The sequence below is a fragment of the Mollisia scopiformis genome, assembly GCF_001500285.1.
Source record: "Mollisia scopiformis unplaced genomic scaffold LY89scaffold_25, whole genome shotgun sequence".
NCBI lineage: Eukaryota > Fungi > Ascomycota > Leotiomycetes > Helotiales > Mollisiaceae > Mollisia > Mollisia scopiformis.
Window position 1 is genome coordinate 602,427 of NW_017263605.1, and position 17,841 is coordinate 620,267.

General features: G+C 48.9%; 7 protein-coding genes across 7 annotated transcripts; 5 read left to right on the top strand and 2 right to left on the bottom strand.

The window, feature by feature from the left end:
* Positions 1–1,238: 1,238 nt before the first annotated feature.
* Positions 1,239–2,168, top strand: LY89DRAFT_251185 (uncharacterized protein). The gene has a single exon (XM_018206196.1). It carries the CDS (start codon positions 1,378–1,380, stop codon positions 2,125–2,127), a length of 750 nt encoding a protein of 249 aa, XP_018065173.1. The 5' UTR covers positions 1,239–1,377; the 3' UTR covers positions 2,128–2,168.
* On the bottom strand, positions 2,129–4,076 carry LY89DRAFT_689420 (uncharacterized protein). The gene has a single exon (XM_018215906.1). The coding sequence runs from the start codon at positions 4,034–4,036 to the stop codon at positions 2,210–2,212; it is 1,827 nt and encodes a 608-aa protein (XP_018065174.1). The 5' UTR covers positions 4,037–4,076; the 3' UTR covers positions 2,129–2,209.
* A 1,217-nt stretch (positions 4,077–5,293) lies between these two features.
* On the top strand, positions 5,294–6,959 carry LY89DRAFT_723384 (Clavaminate synthase-like protein; the record flags this gene model as incomplete). The annotated part of the gene is made up of 5 exons (XM_018218813.1): positions 5,294–5,594; positions 5,659–5,889; positions 5,947–6,020; positions 6,076–6,245; positions 6,310–6,959. 5 exons carry the CDS (start codon positions 5,294–5,296, stop codon positions 6,764–6,766), a joined length of 1,233 nt encoding a protein of 410 aa, XP_018065175.1. The 3' UTR covers positions 6,767–6,959.
* A 67-nt stretch (positions 6,960–7,026) lies between these two features.
* LY89DRAFT_596060 (uncharacterized protein) lies at positions 7,027–8,829 on the bottom strand (the record flags this gene model as incomplete). The annotated part of the gene is made up of 5 exons (XM_018209895.1): positions 7,027–7,145; positions 7,197–7,395; positions 7,449–7,817; positions 7,868–8,365; positions 8,416–8,829. The coding sequence occupies 5 exons, from the start codon at positions 8,827–8,829 to the stop codon at positions 7,027–7,029; spliced, it is 1,599 nt and encodes a 532-aa protein (XP_018065176.1).
* Positions 8,830–9,161: 332 nt separating this feature from the next.
* On the top strand, positions 9,162–10,415 carry LY89DRAFT_710554 (uncharacterized protein; the record flags this gene model as incomplete). Its single annotated transcript, XM_018217836.1, has 3 exons — positions 9,162–9,202; positions 9,336–9,816; positions 9,855–10,415. The coding sequence occupies 3 exons, from the start codon at positions 9,162–9,164 to the stop codon at positions 10,287–10,289; spliced, it is 957 nt and encodes a 318-aa protein (XP_018065177.1). The 3' UTR covers positions 10,290–10,415.
* Positions 10,416–10,422: 7 nt separating this feature from the next.
* On the top strand, positions 10,423–11,922 carry LY89DRAFT_689423 (NmrA-like family protein). The gene is made up of 3 exons (XM_018215907.1): positions 10,423–10,770; positions 10,824–11,255; positions 11,314–11,922. Exons 1-3 carry the CDS (start codon positions 10,738–10,740, stop codon positions 11,752–11,754), a joined length of 906 nt encoding a protein of 301 aa, XP_018065178.1. The 5' UTR covers positions 10,423–10,737; the 3' UTR covers positions 11,755–11,922.
* Positions 11,923–15,668: 3,746 nt separating this feature from the next.
* On the top strand, positions 15,669–17,533 carry LY89DRAFT_674938 (sugar transporter; the record flags this gene model as incomplete). Its single annotated transcript, XM_018213470.1, has 5 exons — positions 15,669–15,908; positions 15,973–16,457; positions 16,514–16,848; positions 16,902–17,293; positions 17,345–17,533. 5 exons carry the CDS (start codon positions 15,669–15,671, stop codon positions 17,531–17,533), a joined length of 1,641 nt encoding a protein of 546 aa, XP_018065179.1.
* Positions 17,534–17,841: the final 308 nt, after the last annotated feature.

Below are 17,841 nucleotides of genomic sequence, written 5' to 3' on the forward strand. Positions count from 1 at the left end.
AGCCTGGGCATTCTTTCATTTCCTAGGAAAACACTTCAAGTCTAGAGGAAGTCTTTTAGGAAGTTCTGGGTCATTCATTCCGTTCAATGGATAAGTCGATGAAAGAGAGGTCTAGAATCTCAGTCCGGCTCGCTGGATGAAGAACAAAACAAATCAGTTTGTGCCAGCTGCAGTTGAGAGGTAAGTAGGACGACGAATGAACGGGTTCATCGGGATTACCCTCGCATGATAGGATAGGAAGGTGAAGGGTCGTGAGATCAGATCGATCGAGTTTGATGTTGTGTCTTTGAAGTGAGTGAGGCTTGAGAAGGGATATGCTCAGGGAACTATTTAGCTACTCCATAACATAACATTTGCTTCACAGGAGGGAGAGTTGGAAAGGAAACCTGCCTGCAAGTGTCCTTTGGGTCTTAAATATAATAGTTCATCCGAAGAGTTCAAATCGTTACGGAAAGTGAGCCGGACGTAGTTGCGCGTCGGGTTTAAGGGTTTTGATTTCGTGTTGACCGAATTTTGGTATCCGCGTTAATTTTGCTACGAGCGAATTAAAAACGTGACGAGTTTTTATTTATTAAAGCGGAGTTTTTAAGGATAAATTTATTCGCTATCGAATCGGGGTAAATTTTTTATATTAATTATTATAATATATAAATGAAATAATCGCGTTTTATTGTATTAAAAAATTCTTTAAAAAATAATACGTCCGCGTTATTTAAAAAAAACGTTCGATTTTTTTATTTCGAAAATTAAAAAATCATAGAAAGCTTTATTATTTTTATTATTAAAGCTATAATACGATAATATGGCATGCGGATTATTATTTCTCCAGCACTGTCATCTCTCCAGCATTGTCTGTGTATCGATCTCATAGAATATCTTGTGAGGTAGGCTCAGCACTACCCGCTTCCAAACGTCTCAGGTCATAAAGAAACAAAATGGCATTTCTCAATGTAATTTTAACAACATGACTTTTGGGAAAGTCATCAAGTTTTTGACCTATCCGGCTACGAGAATATAATCTACACTCTCAGAGTGTCCGTCCCGCACACTCCCGATCAAACCCTGCATCACGTTGATCCCGTACTTTTCGCGCCAAGGCTGACCGAACAATTCTTCATCACGTGCAACCTCGAGAAGCGATAGTTATCGGAGCATGTGACCGTAGGTCACGAGTAGATTAGTCAGCTCCTTCGGAGACAAGCCCTTTTCAACCTCTGAATTATATCACACGATAGAATATTTTGTTGCACATCGCAAGAGGAGTTCTGATCAAGACTTCTAGAAATTCAGAGCCTCATAACCATTTCTAGTATATACACTTCCCTCTCATTTTCGGCCTACAACCATCACAACACCTCCCTAATCCCAGATCCAAAAATGGCCAATCCCCGTCCCAGCCTCACACTTCGCTCCGCAATGCCTCACGACGTACCCGTCATAACAGCCATCTGCCTCACCACTATGCCAACCACAGATCTCTGGTCCTATCGCTACAACCTCGCCTCCCAATATCCGCATGATTACCATTTCTTTACGTCCAAACGCTTTGCACTTCGAACAGATCCCGCAACCCGAGAGGGTTTCTTAGTTCTTGTCATCGAGACGCTGGAAGATGATGTGCCAGTTGTGATTGGATATGTAGTTTGGCAGGGCCCGGATGAGAACTGGGCTAAAGACTTGCCAGGGTTGGGGCAAAGATCAGATTATCCTCCAGCTTCCCTGATACAAGACGGGCTTCAAGAACGTTATGGGTTGAAATTGCAAAGCTCCAGTCTCAATGATACAACGCGAAGAGATGCTGATCCAGCCCGACTACAATTGTGGCGCGAGGCAACCGCTCGCGTCAAGAAAGAGATCTTTGACACTGAATATGGTGTACGCCAGTTGGACTTGATCCAACGAGCTGTCTTGCCCAAATATCAAAAGCAAGGTGTCGGTACATTCATGCTATATTGGGGCATGCGTATAGCGACTGAGCACTCTTGGGCTCTGACATCGATTGTACCTCCAAAAGCATGTAAATGGTACGAGGCGCGAGGTTTCAAGCTGTTAGCCACAGAGCGGCTTCAAGTCGAGGGACAAGAGCAGTCGGTGGAGTTTCTCGTAATGGGCGCGAAGCCAGTTTAGGATTTATATCAAGCATTGAGTATAATAACTTGTTCTTGGCATTGAGAAAGGTACTACTTTGGTGGTCTTCCGCATGGCCGTCTTATAACCTTTCCATCTCAAGCTCGATCTCCTCCAATTTAATCATATCAAGCAACTCACCCAACGAAGGCCTAGCCTTCATAAACGCCAAGAACCCCACATCCCCCGCTAATCTCGTACTCATAACCCCCATCCTCTTCCTTACCACAATAAACCTCTCCGCCTCCCTCAACTCTCTCACCCACCACTCTTTCGCCACCTCCAGCACCTCTCTCTCTGTCCCCTCCTCCTCACCATTCTCCCCGGACCTCCCTCGCGGCCACAGCTTCCCTCTTGCTTTCACCACACTGGGGTATCTTCCGGACCATTCCGCAGCACCAGCCGTACAACGCCGGATATAATCCTGGATCCTCTGGGGCGTCTGCCTGAATTCTGGGAACGCAATGTCGCAGTCTTCTTCTCTGAATATTTCGAGATTAAGCCCGTTGTTGATCGCACCTACTGTCTCGAAGATATACCACATTAGCTTGCCCAGCATGAAAACCTGCGCGCTTTCCTTCTCTTCCCTCGATAACGCCTTCCAGGCTGTCGAATACCCCTCTTTACAAAATTTGTACAGTTTTTGTTTCTGCTTGTCTGGTTTCCAGTCTGGGATGTAGCTTTGAAGAAGCGCAGTGGCTCGGGTACGCATCTCGGGTGGAGTGAAGCTGGAGTTTGAGATGTACTCTAGGTAGTTGATGTAGTAGATCTCAGGTGGTACCCATGGGTATCGGCCTGTTCGTTGTTCGAAATCGATAATTACAGGGTGGAGACCGCTGCCTTTATTGGACTCTAACATGACGATATTGACATGTTTGATGCCGGAGAAATAGTTATTGCAGTCATGATTGATGTGAATGATGCCTTCCACAATTCCTCGTGTCCAACGCAGCTTTTCTTTCAAAGAAGGTGGAGGCCGCAGGCCAAGACTCGCTGATGAAAGTGCGTCGCGAAGTGTTCCGAACTTGTAATACTCGATGATAAAACCGCAAACCCCCTTCTTTCCACCAAAACGACTTTGTTTGGTTACAATATATGCCGGCCTCTGAACGATGTTGGGATGAGGTGCTATCTTACACAGCATCCAGAGTTCATGATACATGTACTTGACTTCATCCAAAATTGACTTGAAGACCCATCTCTTCTCCCCAGTGAGGCTTGGAATCGTAACAATACTTATAGCCTCATGTGGCTGCTCCCACAGACAAAGTCCAGAAATATCAACCACCTCGGGAAGTTCAACAGCTTCCCCATGAGCCGCCCATTCCGCCTGAAGATCCCGCTCTGATAGCCACATCTCTTCAGTCTTATAACTCGGTATCAAATGAAACTCCATTTCCCTCACATCCGCACAGATCGACCCGACTGCAAGGTAGGACCCAAAAGGCATGCTCCAATACAATTCCTCAAAATCCACCATCTGGCCCGCCCAATATTGTAGAGCGTTCAAGATATGTTGAGACATAGGGAGATGTCTAACCTGTCTGCTCTTGACACACATCGCCAGTTCAGGTCTTAGCACTTTGCGAAGCGCAGTGGGTAGGTCGTATTCGTCTTGATCAGAAAGATAGGCGTCGATCCTCATGGGGGCATTGCCGATAGCAAAGTCGGGAAGTATGAATAGTCGATGGCCATCTGCTTGAGCTCCATCTATGTGCCATGGAGAGGGTGTCATAGGAGTAAAACTATCCACTCGATTCTTGGGGTTTAATTGCGATGTCTCCCAAGAAGTGACTCCTGAGGGTTCCGCATTCGGCCGAGAATGTAGAGCCTCCTGGGGTGGCATAGAAGTGAAAAATGCAGAGATTGGGTACATGACCCTCTCAATCATCTTCACTGTAGGCTCCATAACATCGAGGATTCCGTGTAAACTCGCTCAGAGGCAGCATTTACTCAACTGCTGATACCCGCCAGCGCTCTTGATGGGTGGGCCGTTTTAGCGTGCCCGACAAGCCCCACCCGTCTAGGCCTGTACGGGTTACAGATTTTAAGAACCGTTAGTTTATTGGTTGGTTACGGTTCCGGCTTCCCCGAAGACGTCAAGAACCGTCTGCCCGTCTACATTAAGGAAGCTTAAAAATAGTGGAAATTAAACGAGATTAAAGTAAAATTAGTTTAAAGCTTGAAAACTTCAAATATTTGAAGCTTGAAGCTAAAATTATACAATTAATAAGTTTTGTTTGTTTTACCAATTTCATTCGTTTAAAATCGTCTAGGAATAAGTTGGTAGGTTTTCCTAACCCGTACTAGTACGGGTCGGTAACGGTTCGGGGCCAAAAACGGCCCAACCCGCCCATCAAGAGCGCTAATACCCGCGAATGAAGAACACACTTCAACGTCTTCGGCCTACCTCAAAATCGTCAGTCACTAGACTCGCTCGAAAATACCTATATCGTTCAAAGCCATCCCAAGTATTGAACAAGCGGTTGACATCGGCTTTCGACGCGATCTTAAGAGCGAGTTGAGCCTCACTCGACAGGCATGCCTGTCGTACGAAGGAAGCAACCATCTTTTCCTGCGTGCGGGTAACAGCTGACACCACCACATAATCCAATCAGACTCCATTCATTTCGACCAAAGTGACGACGTGCTTAAAGGTGTGGCCCATGCACAATTCCCACAACCAATGATGGGAAGAGATAATTGTGCCCAGCTTCAGAGAAAGCAATACCTTCGTGCAGATGGAATAAGAACATGGTGGGGAATACAAGCACTCAGCCCAATCAAAAACTAATCGTGTCGACTGATTAAGTATGATGCTTTAGAATGAGCGGGGTCACAGCGAATAATGAGTGGGGAAAGCTCGAGCCCGTGCATGATATCAAGTTTACACTGCATATTGGCTCACCGGCTCGTTATCATCTGGACAACGGAATGCGCGAGGCTCTGCTCTCTAGGTGTGGGATGATTCCAGTATGATTGAGGCTCCCACACTTATCGCCCAGTTTGAGAGCATATTAAGTGACAGCCTTATTCTGACATTTGAGACCCAATCTCCCAGCCCATACTCAACCCACTCGAGGATTTTGATAGCTTCTCATTCGTAACCATATACTCAAGCCATAGACTCACAAGATCAATAACAAGAAAGATTCAGCTCGACAACATGGCTCTCGTCATCGAAAATATCAGACTTCCAGGAGGCTTCCGCTTGGATATCCCAACTGAGAGCTTCCATCAAAGCAAGCTCGGAAACGAATCCTTGAATATATTCGACGGAGAGCCTGAAGAGACATATGGATCGGAGAATCTCCAGACATTCAAGACAACAGAAATCCCGCTCCTCCCTCAGCTCGAAGCTCCTCTCGTCTGGACTGGAGATGATTTCAAGTCGGCGTCCGATTACACCTACACGTTGACCAACGACGAAGTAAACGAGATCGAGAATGCTCTTGCACACTTTAAAGGTAAGCCTCACATATCAACCATCCTCATTCTTGCAGCATAAAGCTTGAGACTCGCAACCCACAGCTCTCGGCCTACGAGGAAATGAAGTCGCTCCCACAACCTTCCCGCTCCCAACCCTCGGCTCCAAGCTCAAGTCTCTTTGCCACGAGCTCTTCTCAGGCCGTGGGTTCTTCAATATTCGGGGACTGGAACCCAAGAAATATACCCCGGAGGACAACGTCCTCATCTTCCTGGCTGTTAGCAGCTATCTCGCCAATCGTGTCGGGAAGCAGGACGATGAAGGTTTCATGCTTGGTATGCCCTTTCATCCCATACAAGTATTCTCAGTGACTTCGTGCTAACATTTTTCAGGACACATCCGTGACTCGACCGAGTCTAGCACCAAGCCCGAGATGCGGCCTTTCCGCGACTCGACTCTCCAGCTCGTAAGCTCAAGCCTGTCCCCAGCATATAGAAATCAGGTTGCTGACCCGATACGAGACATTTCACACAGACAGCTTCACAGATCTCCTCGCCATGCAGACCCGTGGGCTCGCAGCCAGAGGAGGTGGTCAGGTCTTTACTTCGTCATGGAAGGTATACAATGAGCTCTTGAAAGAGCGACCCGATGTCCTGCGAACCCTCGTCGAGCCTAACTGGTATTTTGAGAAGTAAGTCTCTTACCACCCCACACTCCACACCCCTCTCAAATCACACAGACTAACTACTTCACAGCCGCGGAACGCTCGAAGACGGCAAACCTCGCGCCATCATCTTCCTCCAAGATGGCAAAGTCGCCATCAATTTTGTCCGCTACATGCTCCTCGGACGCGCCGGGCTCGCTCGATCCCTCGATCTCCCCGCCTGTACCCCAGCACAAGTCGAAGCTCTCGATGTCCTCGAAGCTGTCGCAAAGAAGCATCAGCTCCTGATCCGCACACAGCCAGGTGACCTCACGTACTTTAACAATCTTGCGCTCATTCACTCGCGCGAGGCGTTTGAGAACGACGAGACCCATGTCAGGCATATGGTACGCCTTTGGCTAAGGAACGAGGAACTTGCTTGGAAGACCCCGCTGGCTCTGCAAAGGGGATTCAATAAGGTTTTCTATGATGAAACTGTGGAGGAGCAATGGAACATTGCTCCACAGCCAAGATTGAGCTTCAAGGTGCATCAGACTTTGGGCCCATGAGCAACTCGACGCTCGAGTGGAGAAGCAGATATTGCACAACCGTTTCTTTTCTCTGATTTTGTTGTAACGATGGCCTGTTGGAAATGGGTTATAGTCAATTGTCAGATGTCAGTCATGAATGGCGGAAAACACTCCTTTGATGTTGAATAACATTTATCTCGCAATTATAATACTCATCGCAACGGCGAAAGAGAACCTCTCCCATGTCGTGAGAACCGTAGTCCACCACACTGCTGTTTTTCAGCCGGCTCCTGTGACACTTATTGAACAGATGCGACAGTATGTTCTGGCAAAACCCAATTCAAATCATACAGTTGAGAAATGAAGTAGTATTCATGATGAAAGAGACTCTCCTCCCGTGCTTTCTTCATTGATGGTTCTGGATAAGTCAGTGATGTACAATCGTCCAGCGGTGCCCAAGAATTCAAACCTAATCTCTTGACTTCCTTTGCTGAGAAAATCAAGAAGCTCAATTGGTCGTCATCAAGCTTCAACCTCTGGATGTCGCGAGACGATGCGTGCCCAGTCGCGAAGCACAAGGCACCTTTGTTGACGTAGTGGTAGTATGTGAGGAGGATGCTGACGCTGAAGTGCAGCTCCTCTAGAATCGCAATCGCATGGTACTTGTCCTATGATCGATCAGAATGTTCGGCATGGCGAAAGAGGCGACATTGCAACTCACATGTAACCGCAGATTTTTAGCCTTCTTCATAAAGTATGCTGTAAGCAAAGAACAATTATGCAGCAGAATGAACATAACCAGGTAGACTGTCAACCACGATTCAGGTTTCTTCTTAGCGACCAGTGCCTCCAGCTGCGATCTGACTTCCTGGGTCCATGGTCGTATAATCAGCGCTTCTCTCAAAAGAGAAAGCTGTGCACTGATGACCGGTGGAACTGGAACCTCTCCATAGTCATAGCGATTTCGGTCAAGTGTCTGCGGAAGCATGCCCAGCTTCTCTTCGCCGATGACCCTCTGAGGCTTGGTACCACGGCGGGCTGCAACCCATAGACGCAGAACATTACGAAGGAGAACCCTCTCTTCTTCAACCTGATGTATGTTAGAACTTTTCTACCTCTTGTCAAAACCATGATTCATACCTTGCTTGAAGTGGACAGGCGAAATGCCATCAGGTACGTATCGACCAAGAGTTTATCATTTGGATTAACGAAATGATTAATGAAATCCTCGATATAGTTATCTATATTGACACTGGGCTCATGTGCTGTCCGAGTCATATTCATGATCGCCCATGGGGCTGTTTGATGATGGAATCGTTCCCCGGTCGACTTTGACATCCAAGTTCGGGTCAATGAGTCTCCCGGAAGAGGGACAATCATTCGAACTGTAAGAACATCTTTCGCAGAACCGATATCTTGCGTGAGAACAAGAGTTCTAACTTCTGACGACGCCCAGACATCAATTTCCTTAACGTCCATCGTTGCCCACCGGGTCGTCCAGTACGGCTCAGGACAGTCTTTTGCAGGCGTGAACCTCGCATCCGGAATTTTCTTCCGCAAACATGGAATATTGATGATCGCAGAATCCGAAAGACATCTCATGCAAGGCCCGTCCGGATTGAGGGGATTTCGAACACACTGGGCGAGTATTAGAACCTATGCTTCTTAATTCCTTTTGTTGAACTTACTCTACTTTTCTGCATTTTGCAGCGTGCACATGACCCAAGTTCCCGGGTACAAGCAGTTGCAGCTCTCTCATCTAAGTCAAAAGATCGTCGTGGCTTCTTACCTCGATCGATCTGCTTTTCCACCCTGGCCGGAGCGGCAGCTCGGCTGGCCGTCACTTTTGTACGACGGGCAATCTTCTTTGTTTTGGGAGGATTTGGCTCTGTATTCGAAGGTATTGGATCACTTTCAACTGTGGTGTGATTTTGTTGGGAAGGTGCGGCTGGTGGAATATGCTGTTGATTTCCAAACTGGATTCGATCTAAACGTGCGTCATCGTTCGGCGGTTGGAAGGAACTCTGCGTATCCTGTAAAAGCTCAGTGTTATAGCTATTAGTTGGAACAAGTTGGTATGGCGCAGAACTATCGTTTGCCATAGCTTGTTCGTTTCCGGACGTCATATAATCGTTCATGGGAAAGTCCCCCTCGACTGTCTCATGTAGAAAGTCTGACTGCAGATCAAAATTGAGCATATTGGAGTAATCTTCTGGTTGCTGTATTTGGGATGGGTCCGACAAACCGACTCCGAGCCAAGGCTCTGCTTGTGATGAAGCATTCTGCAAAACATCACCGAAGGTTGACCAGTCCCAATCAGGTGGTATGTCGCTGCTGCTAGGGATTTGAGCATTGCCACCTAGAGTTGGGTACTCATCTGGCATGGGAAAGAAAGACTCTACTGGGTGTTCAGCGATCTGATCGAGGTGCGGAGATGATTCCAGAGCTGAGCTCTGGTTTTCGGTCGATCGTGGCGTGAGTATCACGTTAGAGCTCGTAGTCTCGCTTGATATTGTCCTCTCGGCTGCATAAAGTTAGATCAATGCTTGTGACGAGTGAGTACCCTTCCCCGTCCAATCTCTAAACCCAACTTAGCACACGACCGCAGTTTCCCACTTCCACAAAAAGACCTCCAAGCCTATATCGAGAAAGTAAACAGCTACTACCACTTCAAAGTAGCCTCGCACCACTCAACCCTCGGCTTCGTACTCCCCTTCGTCGCCGAAGTCTTCGCCCGCTACCCAGGCTGGGAACTAAACTCCAACTCTACTCCTCGAACTCTCACACTCAACGCTGGCAACACCGAGCTCTCGCGCTCTGCCCTCGTTGCTTCAACCTTAGCAGATATCTGCGCTCAAAAACACTTCGCCGTCATCTCCAAATGGCGCAACGAGCTGAAACCCGCCTACGGTCCTACAGGAGAAGTGCTGTTCTCCATGGAGCGCGCAGCCGTCACGCTGCTTGGAATCGTGTCGTATGGTATCCATATGATTGCTTACACGCGCTGCGCCGAGACCGACGAGCCCAAGCTCTGGATCTCCAAGCGCTCGAAGACCGTGGCTGTTTATCCTGGTTTGCTAGACAACTGCGTCGCAGGCGGCATCTCCACGGGCGAGATCCCCTCGAGTCCCTCGTCCGCGAAGCGCACGAAGAGGCTTCCCTCCCCGCCGACCTGGTTCGCGCAAATGCCAAAGCATGCGGCACGCTCTCGTACCTCCATAGCCGCAACGCCCGCGCAGGCGGTGAGATCGGATTGCTCCAACCCGACGTGCATTTTCTTTTTGAGTGTGAGCTGCCAGCAGACGTGGAGCCGAAGCCATTTGATGACGAGGTGGAGTGGTACCAGTTGTGGGATATTGAGCAGATCAAGGAGGGGCTGAGGATGGCGAAGTTTAAGCCGAGTTTTGCGCTGGTGATGCTTGATTTTTTTGTGAGGCATGGGGTGTTGAATGAGGGCAATGAGAAAGATTTTGTGGAGATTTGTGCGAGATTACATAGGACTTTGGAGTTTAGCGTGGGAGGTGTTACGTTCGCGCAGAGGGATAGCGAGGCGAAGATCTGATCGAGAAGGTTGCAAGTTGAAGTTATCTTGACGATGGAAGGTTGCGTAGGTATATGAATATTCGTTTCCTCAGAAAATTGTACGAACATACGTTTGCTATTTTTTTCAATTTTTTTTTTCTTGCAGTATCATATTTGAGTTGAGTACCTAGGTAGTATTTCATACGCCGCAGCTCTCGTACAGTTTCGGACGAGTTCGGACGAATTCGCTCGACATCGGAAGCGAATCATGCTAGCATTTCGTAAACTCCGCAATGCGGCTGGGAACATCTTTAACGCCATGTGTAGATCCGTGGGTCAATTCATAGTGATAATCATATAAATAAAGGCTGGAGGAAGATGTATTTCATTCAAATCAATTCGAATCTCAAGCATCACTTGAACACTTCACCTACACTCAATACTACACAAGAATCGATCCTCTCAATCAGTCAACTCGAACAATCAAAATGTCTTCAATCAAAAACGTTATTGTCGTCGGAGTAAGCGATCTCAGCCTCATCCCCCCTTTCCTCAGCCCCACTGACCAAATTAGGCGAATGGAAACATCGGCAGCATCGTAACCCAACACCTCCTCTCAGCAAACTTCAACGTCAGCATCCTCACCCGCGAAAACTCAACCTCCACCACCCCACCAAACGCCCAAGTCTTCCAAACAGATTACTCGGAAGCCTCTCTAGCTTCAGCATTCAAGGGCCAAGATGCCGTCGTCTCCACCGTCGGCGTCCTCGGCAAACCCACTCAGACGAAACTCATCGATGCCGCCATCGCCAGCGGCGTCAAACGCTTCATCCCCAGCGACTTCGCTTACAAATCAAACGACATGTCGGATATCGAGCGGGTCATCCCACTCGTGTACCAACGTCTCACGCCCAATAAAACGATCCTCGACTACCTAGAAGCAAAAGCTGCTCAGCACCCAAACTTCACCTGGACAGCCATCGGCGGCGGTCCGCTCTTTGATTGGGTATTTCCCGTCCCCTTTCCCATTCACGTGTGAGGATAATAACTAACAAAGCAAACAGACCCTCAAAACAGGCTTCCTCGGGACGTCGATCCCGAACCACACATCCACGATCCTCGACTCGGGCAACGAATCCTACGCCACAGTCACGATCCCGCAACTCGCGCGCGCGGTCGTCAGCACATTATCTGCGCCGGAGAAGACGGCGAACAAGTACCTAACCGTGACGTCCTTCTCGACGACGCAGAATGAGATCCTGGCTGCGGCGGAGAAGGTCACGGGGCAGAAGTTCGCGGTGAAGAGGGTCGGGGCTCAGGAGTGGCATCGAGAGGGCTTGGAGCAGTTCGGCAAGGGCGATTTTAGGGGGTTGGGGAAGTTGTGGGGGTATTTCTTTTGGAGGGATGGGGAGGGGTTGGTTAAGGATGTGGGGGATGATAATGGGATGTTGGGGTTGCCGAGGGAGGATCTGGAGAGTGTGATTAGGGAGGTTGCTGGGTTGTGATGTGTCCAAGTTTGAAAGATGTCTGACTGTCAGGCAATAACAGCGATCGTTATGAAGTTAAAATGATTTGTTCCGAAATGTGACATGGTGTCATGTATCGGGCTTTCAACACCTGTGTTCCGCGGGAGGAAAGTTAATGAACCCATTAATCAATACACTGTCTTCGACATAAAATTCTCCCATCCCGAGTGCAACTACCGAGCTCCAGTCCAAAACAAAGAATATTTCAACAAATGAAAATTCAACATAAACAAAAAATCAATACCCATCATCAGACGAACTATAGTACTGCCCACTCCCAGTCATCTCATCCATCTCCGGTATAATATGCGTGAGAACAGAATCAATGTGGTAACCAGGGATGGTATGTCTGTAGCTTCACAGAGATGCCTCGTCTCGTCGTTTGGAAAAGAAGCGTTGGTTGCAAAGCACTGTACAGTTCCGACGACGAAGATACGACGACTTACCGGATTTGGTGTCCAAAGACCGAGAATCTCGCGGAAGAAAAGCCAGTCTCCCGATGTAATGGACTGTATGTAGTCGATTGAGATTCGGAGGTTGGATTAAACTCTGGCGGGGTGAGATTTCTAGACCTGAGGTCAAAGCGCAAAGATCGTTACAAGTCGCAAGAACTCTAAATGTTCGCGGCGAGTGTTCTAAGCAGAATCTCGTCGACTCTCGAATTTTCATGCGGATAGATATCCTGTTCCCTTTGTGGAGTGTGCTAGTGATCCGTCAATAATGAATTCTGGGTGCTAGAATCGAAGTCAGAAAAAGGTGCGCGAAACCTCACGAGTTGTGGCGGCGGAGGGCGGAGTTCTGTATTCCATCTTCTTTTCTGTTCAGCGGAAAGCTGTGGAAAGCAATCGATCTGCGTCTGAAAGGAGAAAAACAAACGGAGACGCGAAGTGATGAGTCCTTTATTTCTAAGTTGCTTGGGTGTGCGGGAAGAGACAGCGCCGTATCTTTTCCCCTTCGTTTGTGGTGATGGCAATACCCGCGGCGTGCTTCAACGCTTCGCTTCGCTTCGGCTCATGCTACGTATCCCCTATCCCCTATCCCCTAATCCCCAGAGTACAAGCTCCCGAGACGCAGCACGAGGTCGAGAAAAGCTTAAAAGGCACACAAAACGCACGTCCGAGCGGGATGAACAGATGCGGAGTAGCGGGGCTTTGCTGAATGAATGAATGAATGGATGAATGAATGGAATGCTTTGGATATGATATGATACGTGCGTCTGTATGGTACATGTGACACAGACTTGAGGGTGGTACGACGAGCGGCCGCGTGGTTGGTAGTTAGTTAAGACTGCGCGCGGGCGGGTTGGAAATTGTGGTTTATGTTGGAGGGTTGGATTGTTGGCCAGGGAAAGGGGCCTGGATTGGAGCTCTGGAGTTTGGGGGGGAGGGGAGGGGAGGGAAGGGAGGGGATTGGAGGGGATTGGGGTGGATTGAGGTGATGGTTTTGAGATGGCGGTGTAACCGTGTCCCACTGCCCTTTGGTCGTGGTTTGGTGAATTGTTTGATGCATAGACTACTTCCTCCGGGAGTGTCACTGATTGATATGCAACACGTAGTGACTTGGAACAACGTTATAAAAGCTTGCGAATATTTATTAAAATGTGGTAGTAGCTTGTACCTCTCGTTATTTTTAGCGTTGTTACATATTAATCAGTGATACTTTGGGAGGGAGTGGCTTGTGCGCAGTGTAAAAGCCATTCTTAAAGGTCACTACGTATTACAAATTAGTCAGTGACACTCCGGGAGTGGCTTGTGTGTAACGGAATAAGGCCACGACCAGAGGTCAGGGAGACATTGTTAGATTATGATTTAAATATGGAAAGTTTATAAATCATAACCCAGAGAGCTAGATTAGAACTCCTTTGGCGTGATTGGACCGCTTAGATTGTTGTCTAGACTGCGGATCGGGCTTGGTGTGCTCTTCCTCATTTTTTGCTCTAGCTTAGGCATTTTCCGGGGGAGAGATGTAGATTATGGGGATGGGCTACGTCCACGTGTGGTAGACCTAGAAAGAAGTTGCTCTTGACTGACTTTGTCTTGTTATTATGTCTGGACCTAATAATCTGGATACAATTAGCTAGCTGTGCCACTCAAAAATGGGCCTGTATTCAAACAATCCAAGTCGCTTTTCTCACATAGTATATGCCTGCAATTACGGACGAACATGCAGTTCGAGCTTCTCGAAAGATTTAAGCTTTTCGATATCTTTTTGGGCGGTGATGGAATGGTTTGGTAACCTCATCATTTGTATTTAGACGTTGAAGATTGGAAAGACTGTAGACGACTCACGAAAGCACTTTTCAAGGTAAGGGCCAAGAGAGAGAAAAGCGGAGGCGGCTCAGAGGTGTGGTCTTGTCCAAGTAGGTACCAGTAACTAGGTAAGCTATCCGGTATCCGTCTGACTAAGCCTAATCACGTTGCCAACAGTTGTTTCTTGGAGCCGGGGTTGCAGATCAAGCATCGAGAGCTGTTTGTCTATCTCCTTGGGCGCGCTAATGCAAGGGTGTACACAGGGGGTTTTGACGCTGCCAGACAACCAAGCTGTTCCCTATAAGCACTTGTGCGTGACTGTCACATGCTCTACTCAAACTCGTCGACTACGAGGAGATAAGTTTGTGAGACAAAGGTTTGAAAGTGCAACTGCCAGTCCCATGAATCGGACGTTTGTGGTGCGTGGCTTAGGTAGTACAGTACATGTTCAACCTCAGTGATTTAACCCCAGACAGAGATTGAACCCCAGAGATTGAATCTCAGCAGATGTTCAACCTCACACAGAAATTCAACCCCAGCAGATGTTTAGCCTTAGGTAACATGGTACAAAAACGGTTCTGCATTCCGACCCGAGGATGCAAGTCACCCGGAACAGCAGTGACGCCCTAGTCCATATCGGGGCTAGCACAACTTGACGCTCGTCTTCCATTCTCCCAGCTGCTTTTCCAGCTTTCCCAGCTCATTATCCTCGTCCACGTCTTTTTCTCAAATCAATCAAACATTGTCAAGCGCCACCCAACCAGACGGGTCGACGACAGAACCGTTTGTTTCATTCGCACGTTCACGCGATACCAATCTCGGGACCCCAATTAATGACAAGTCGTTGATTGATTGATTGATTGCGTGCAGAGATTAATCCACGTATCACGCGCATACGCTTGAATGCGCCCCTAGTCCGGGGCTGCAGTTGGTGGCACCAGGATCAAATCAAGACTCATCACGCCTCCCAGTACTGTAGAAGCGCACGACTCACAAAAATGACCGGGTGCCATGCGGGGAAGCTTCGACGCCTCAAGACGAGTGGCTTTTTGGCGGGTGGGGATCGATGCACCCTGGCATAACCCTAGAACCCCTCCCCTCGTCAACCCCGTTTACTCCACCATTCCTTTCCCTAGAGTGGCAAAGGGCCGAATGACAACCTCACCAACGCTAAGAGTATGGAGCAGGTGCCACAAGCCTACCTTTGTAACATCAAGTGGAGGATTCGACTTGTTCCCCAGCATCCCCGGCGTCCCCAGCGTCCTCCACACTCGCTCCCTGCTACGAAAAAAACGAGATGCGGAGGAGATCCAGAATCAGGTGTCCTCCGCTCCCCTGTTGACGAGGGACAATAATTAGAAACTGAGCAGCGACGCGGCTCGGTGCCATCTCACCCGCTGCGAGGGCGCTCGGCCAGTCCACCGGTCGTTCTGCTGTACGTTACATTCTATACCCGCCATGCGGATCTCCCCCAGATTGGGGTTGGGATAGTGGACAGAAAGGATAAAAGGTAGTCCCCTTCCCCGTTTCCACGTTTTTCTTTCCTTGTCCGCTCTTTCTATACCTACCCAAGGTACCTCCTACCTACCGATCTCTTCTACTTGACGTTTCTTTTCTTCCAGGCAGGAAAACCCCCCCGCCAACATGAGTAACCCCACCGAGAAAGAATATGGCGGTGGCGCTCCAGAGGTGGGCGAGGTTGAGGGGGCCTTCAACCAGGTGGAACATACACACGCCTACGATCTGGACTTGAAGGCAGATGTCGCCGATTACAAGGCGGATGCCGTCGAGGCAGAGAACGCGGAGCACAAGATGGGTGTGATCGATGCTGTGAAGGCGTATCCCATGGCTTCCTTCTGGGCGTTTATCATGTCCTTCACAATCGTAAGTTGCTTGAACTCTCTCTCCACTTGGCCATTCTTCCAACGAGGATTAACATTTCCTTCAGATCATGGAGTCCTACGATGTCTTCCTTATCGGCAATTTCGTCGCTCTCCCTGCGTTCAAACAGCAGTTCGGTGTTTGGGACGCCAACGGTAGCCCGCCACAATGGGTCATCGAGACCAAGTGGCAGTCTGCGCTGCAAGTGTCAGGACAACTCGGTGCGCTCATTGGCGTCTTCCTCGCGGGTCCCCTCACCAGTCGCATCGGATACCGTTACGCGACCTTGACCGGCCTCATGCTCTTGAATGCCTTCATCTTCATCTTTTACTTTGCCAAGTCGCTTCCCTTGATTTTCGTGGCCCAGCTTCTCGAAGGCTTGCCATGGGGTATCTTTATTGCCAATGCGCCAGCATACTGCAGTGAGATCGTTCCGATCAAGCTGAGAGCGCCAGCAACCCAGATGCTGCAGATGTTCTGGGCTATTGGGAGTATCATCGTTGGTGCCGTCACCTACCGTTATAACGGGAGATTGGATTCAAGTGCCTACAAGTACGTGTCACCATTTGAATTATATAGGAGCTCTTTCGCTGACAAAAGGAAATTAGGATTCCTATTGCGCTCCAATGGATGTTCCCTACCCCACTCGCGATCCTCATCTTTTGTGCACCCGAGTCACCCTGGTGGCTGGTGCGAAAAGGGCGTCTGGAAGAAGCCAAACATTCGATCGAACGTCTTGGACGCAGATCGAGGCTGAATTCGAGTGAGGCGGTTGCCATGATGCGTCGTGTCGTTGAGCTCGAGACATCTGAAAAGCCACCCAGCCACATCGAACTTTTCAAAGGCACTGACCTCTACCGAACTCTCATCGTGTGTGGTGTGTACTTGGCACAGAACCTCACGGGTAACTTGATCGCCAATCAAGCCGTCTACTTCTTCGAGCGTAAGTTATCATCTTGCTGTTTCAGCTGAATATATATGCTAATACAAGCGCAGAGGCCGGTATGGGCACGAACACTGCCTTCGCCCTGGGTCTGACCACCTCAGCTCTTCAGATGGTCTTCGTCATGCTCTCCTGGATCCTCACGACCTACTTAGGCAGACGTACCATCTACCTCTGGGGCTCGGCATTCAACGTCGTCCTATTGGTAGCCCTCGGTGTCGCTGGTTCCGTCGACAGGACACACGCATCCAACCTGGCGCAAGCCTCCCTGGGCCTCATCATCTCCGTTCTCTTCACCCTAGGCCCCGCGCCCGCCTCGTGGGTCATTATCGGAGAAACCTCTGCCATTCGCTTGAGGCCTTTGACCACTGGAATGGGTCGCGCTGCCTACTATATCATCGAGATCCCTTGCATCTTCCTCGGAAGTTACATGCTCAACCCTACTGTAAGACTCCTCTCTCTCACTCCCGCGCTGAATAATCACTAACGAACGCAGGGTGGAAATCTTGCCGGCAAATGCGGATACGTCTGGGGCGCAACCGGCTTCCTTTGCTTGGTCACCGCGTACTTCTACTTGCCCGAGATGAAGGGTCTCTCCTACCGTGAGATCGACATCTTGTTCAAGCGTCGCGTCCCGGCTCGCAAATGGAAGGAGACCGTCATCGATGTTCAGGATGATGAGTAGATGGAGATGTGGGGAGGAAATACAGGAGCGACGTGGGTGAGGAATGGAAGCACGGGATGTTGTAGTATAGTGCTCGAATGAATGTAGCAATGCGAACACCATACATTCGCTGATATTTCATTATCAACCTGTTGTTAGACTCTAAGTCATGATACCGCGTCTATGCTAGAGGAGGTTGGTATTCAGCCAAAACGTGCATGTTGAGATCTTTCATCACGGAGACGACGATATTCACAGTGACCATATACATCCAAAAAGAAAAGTTCCTCCACCACCTCTAAATTCAAGGAACGCCAAGAACTGTATTC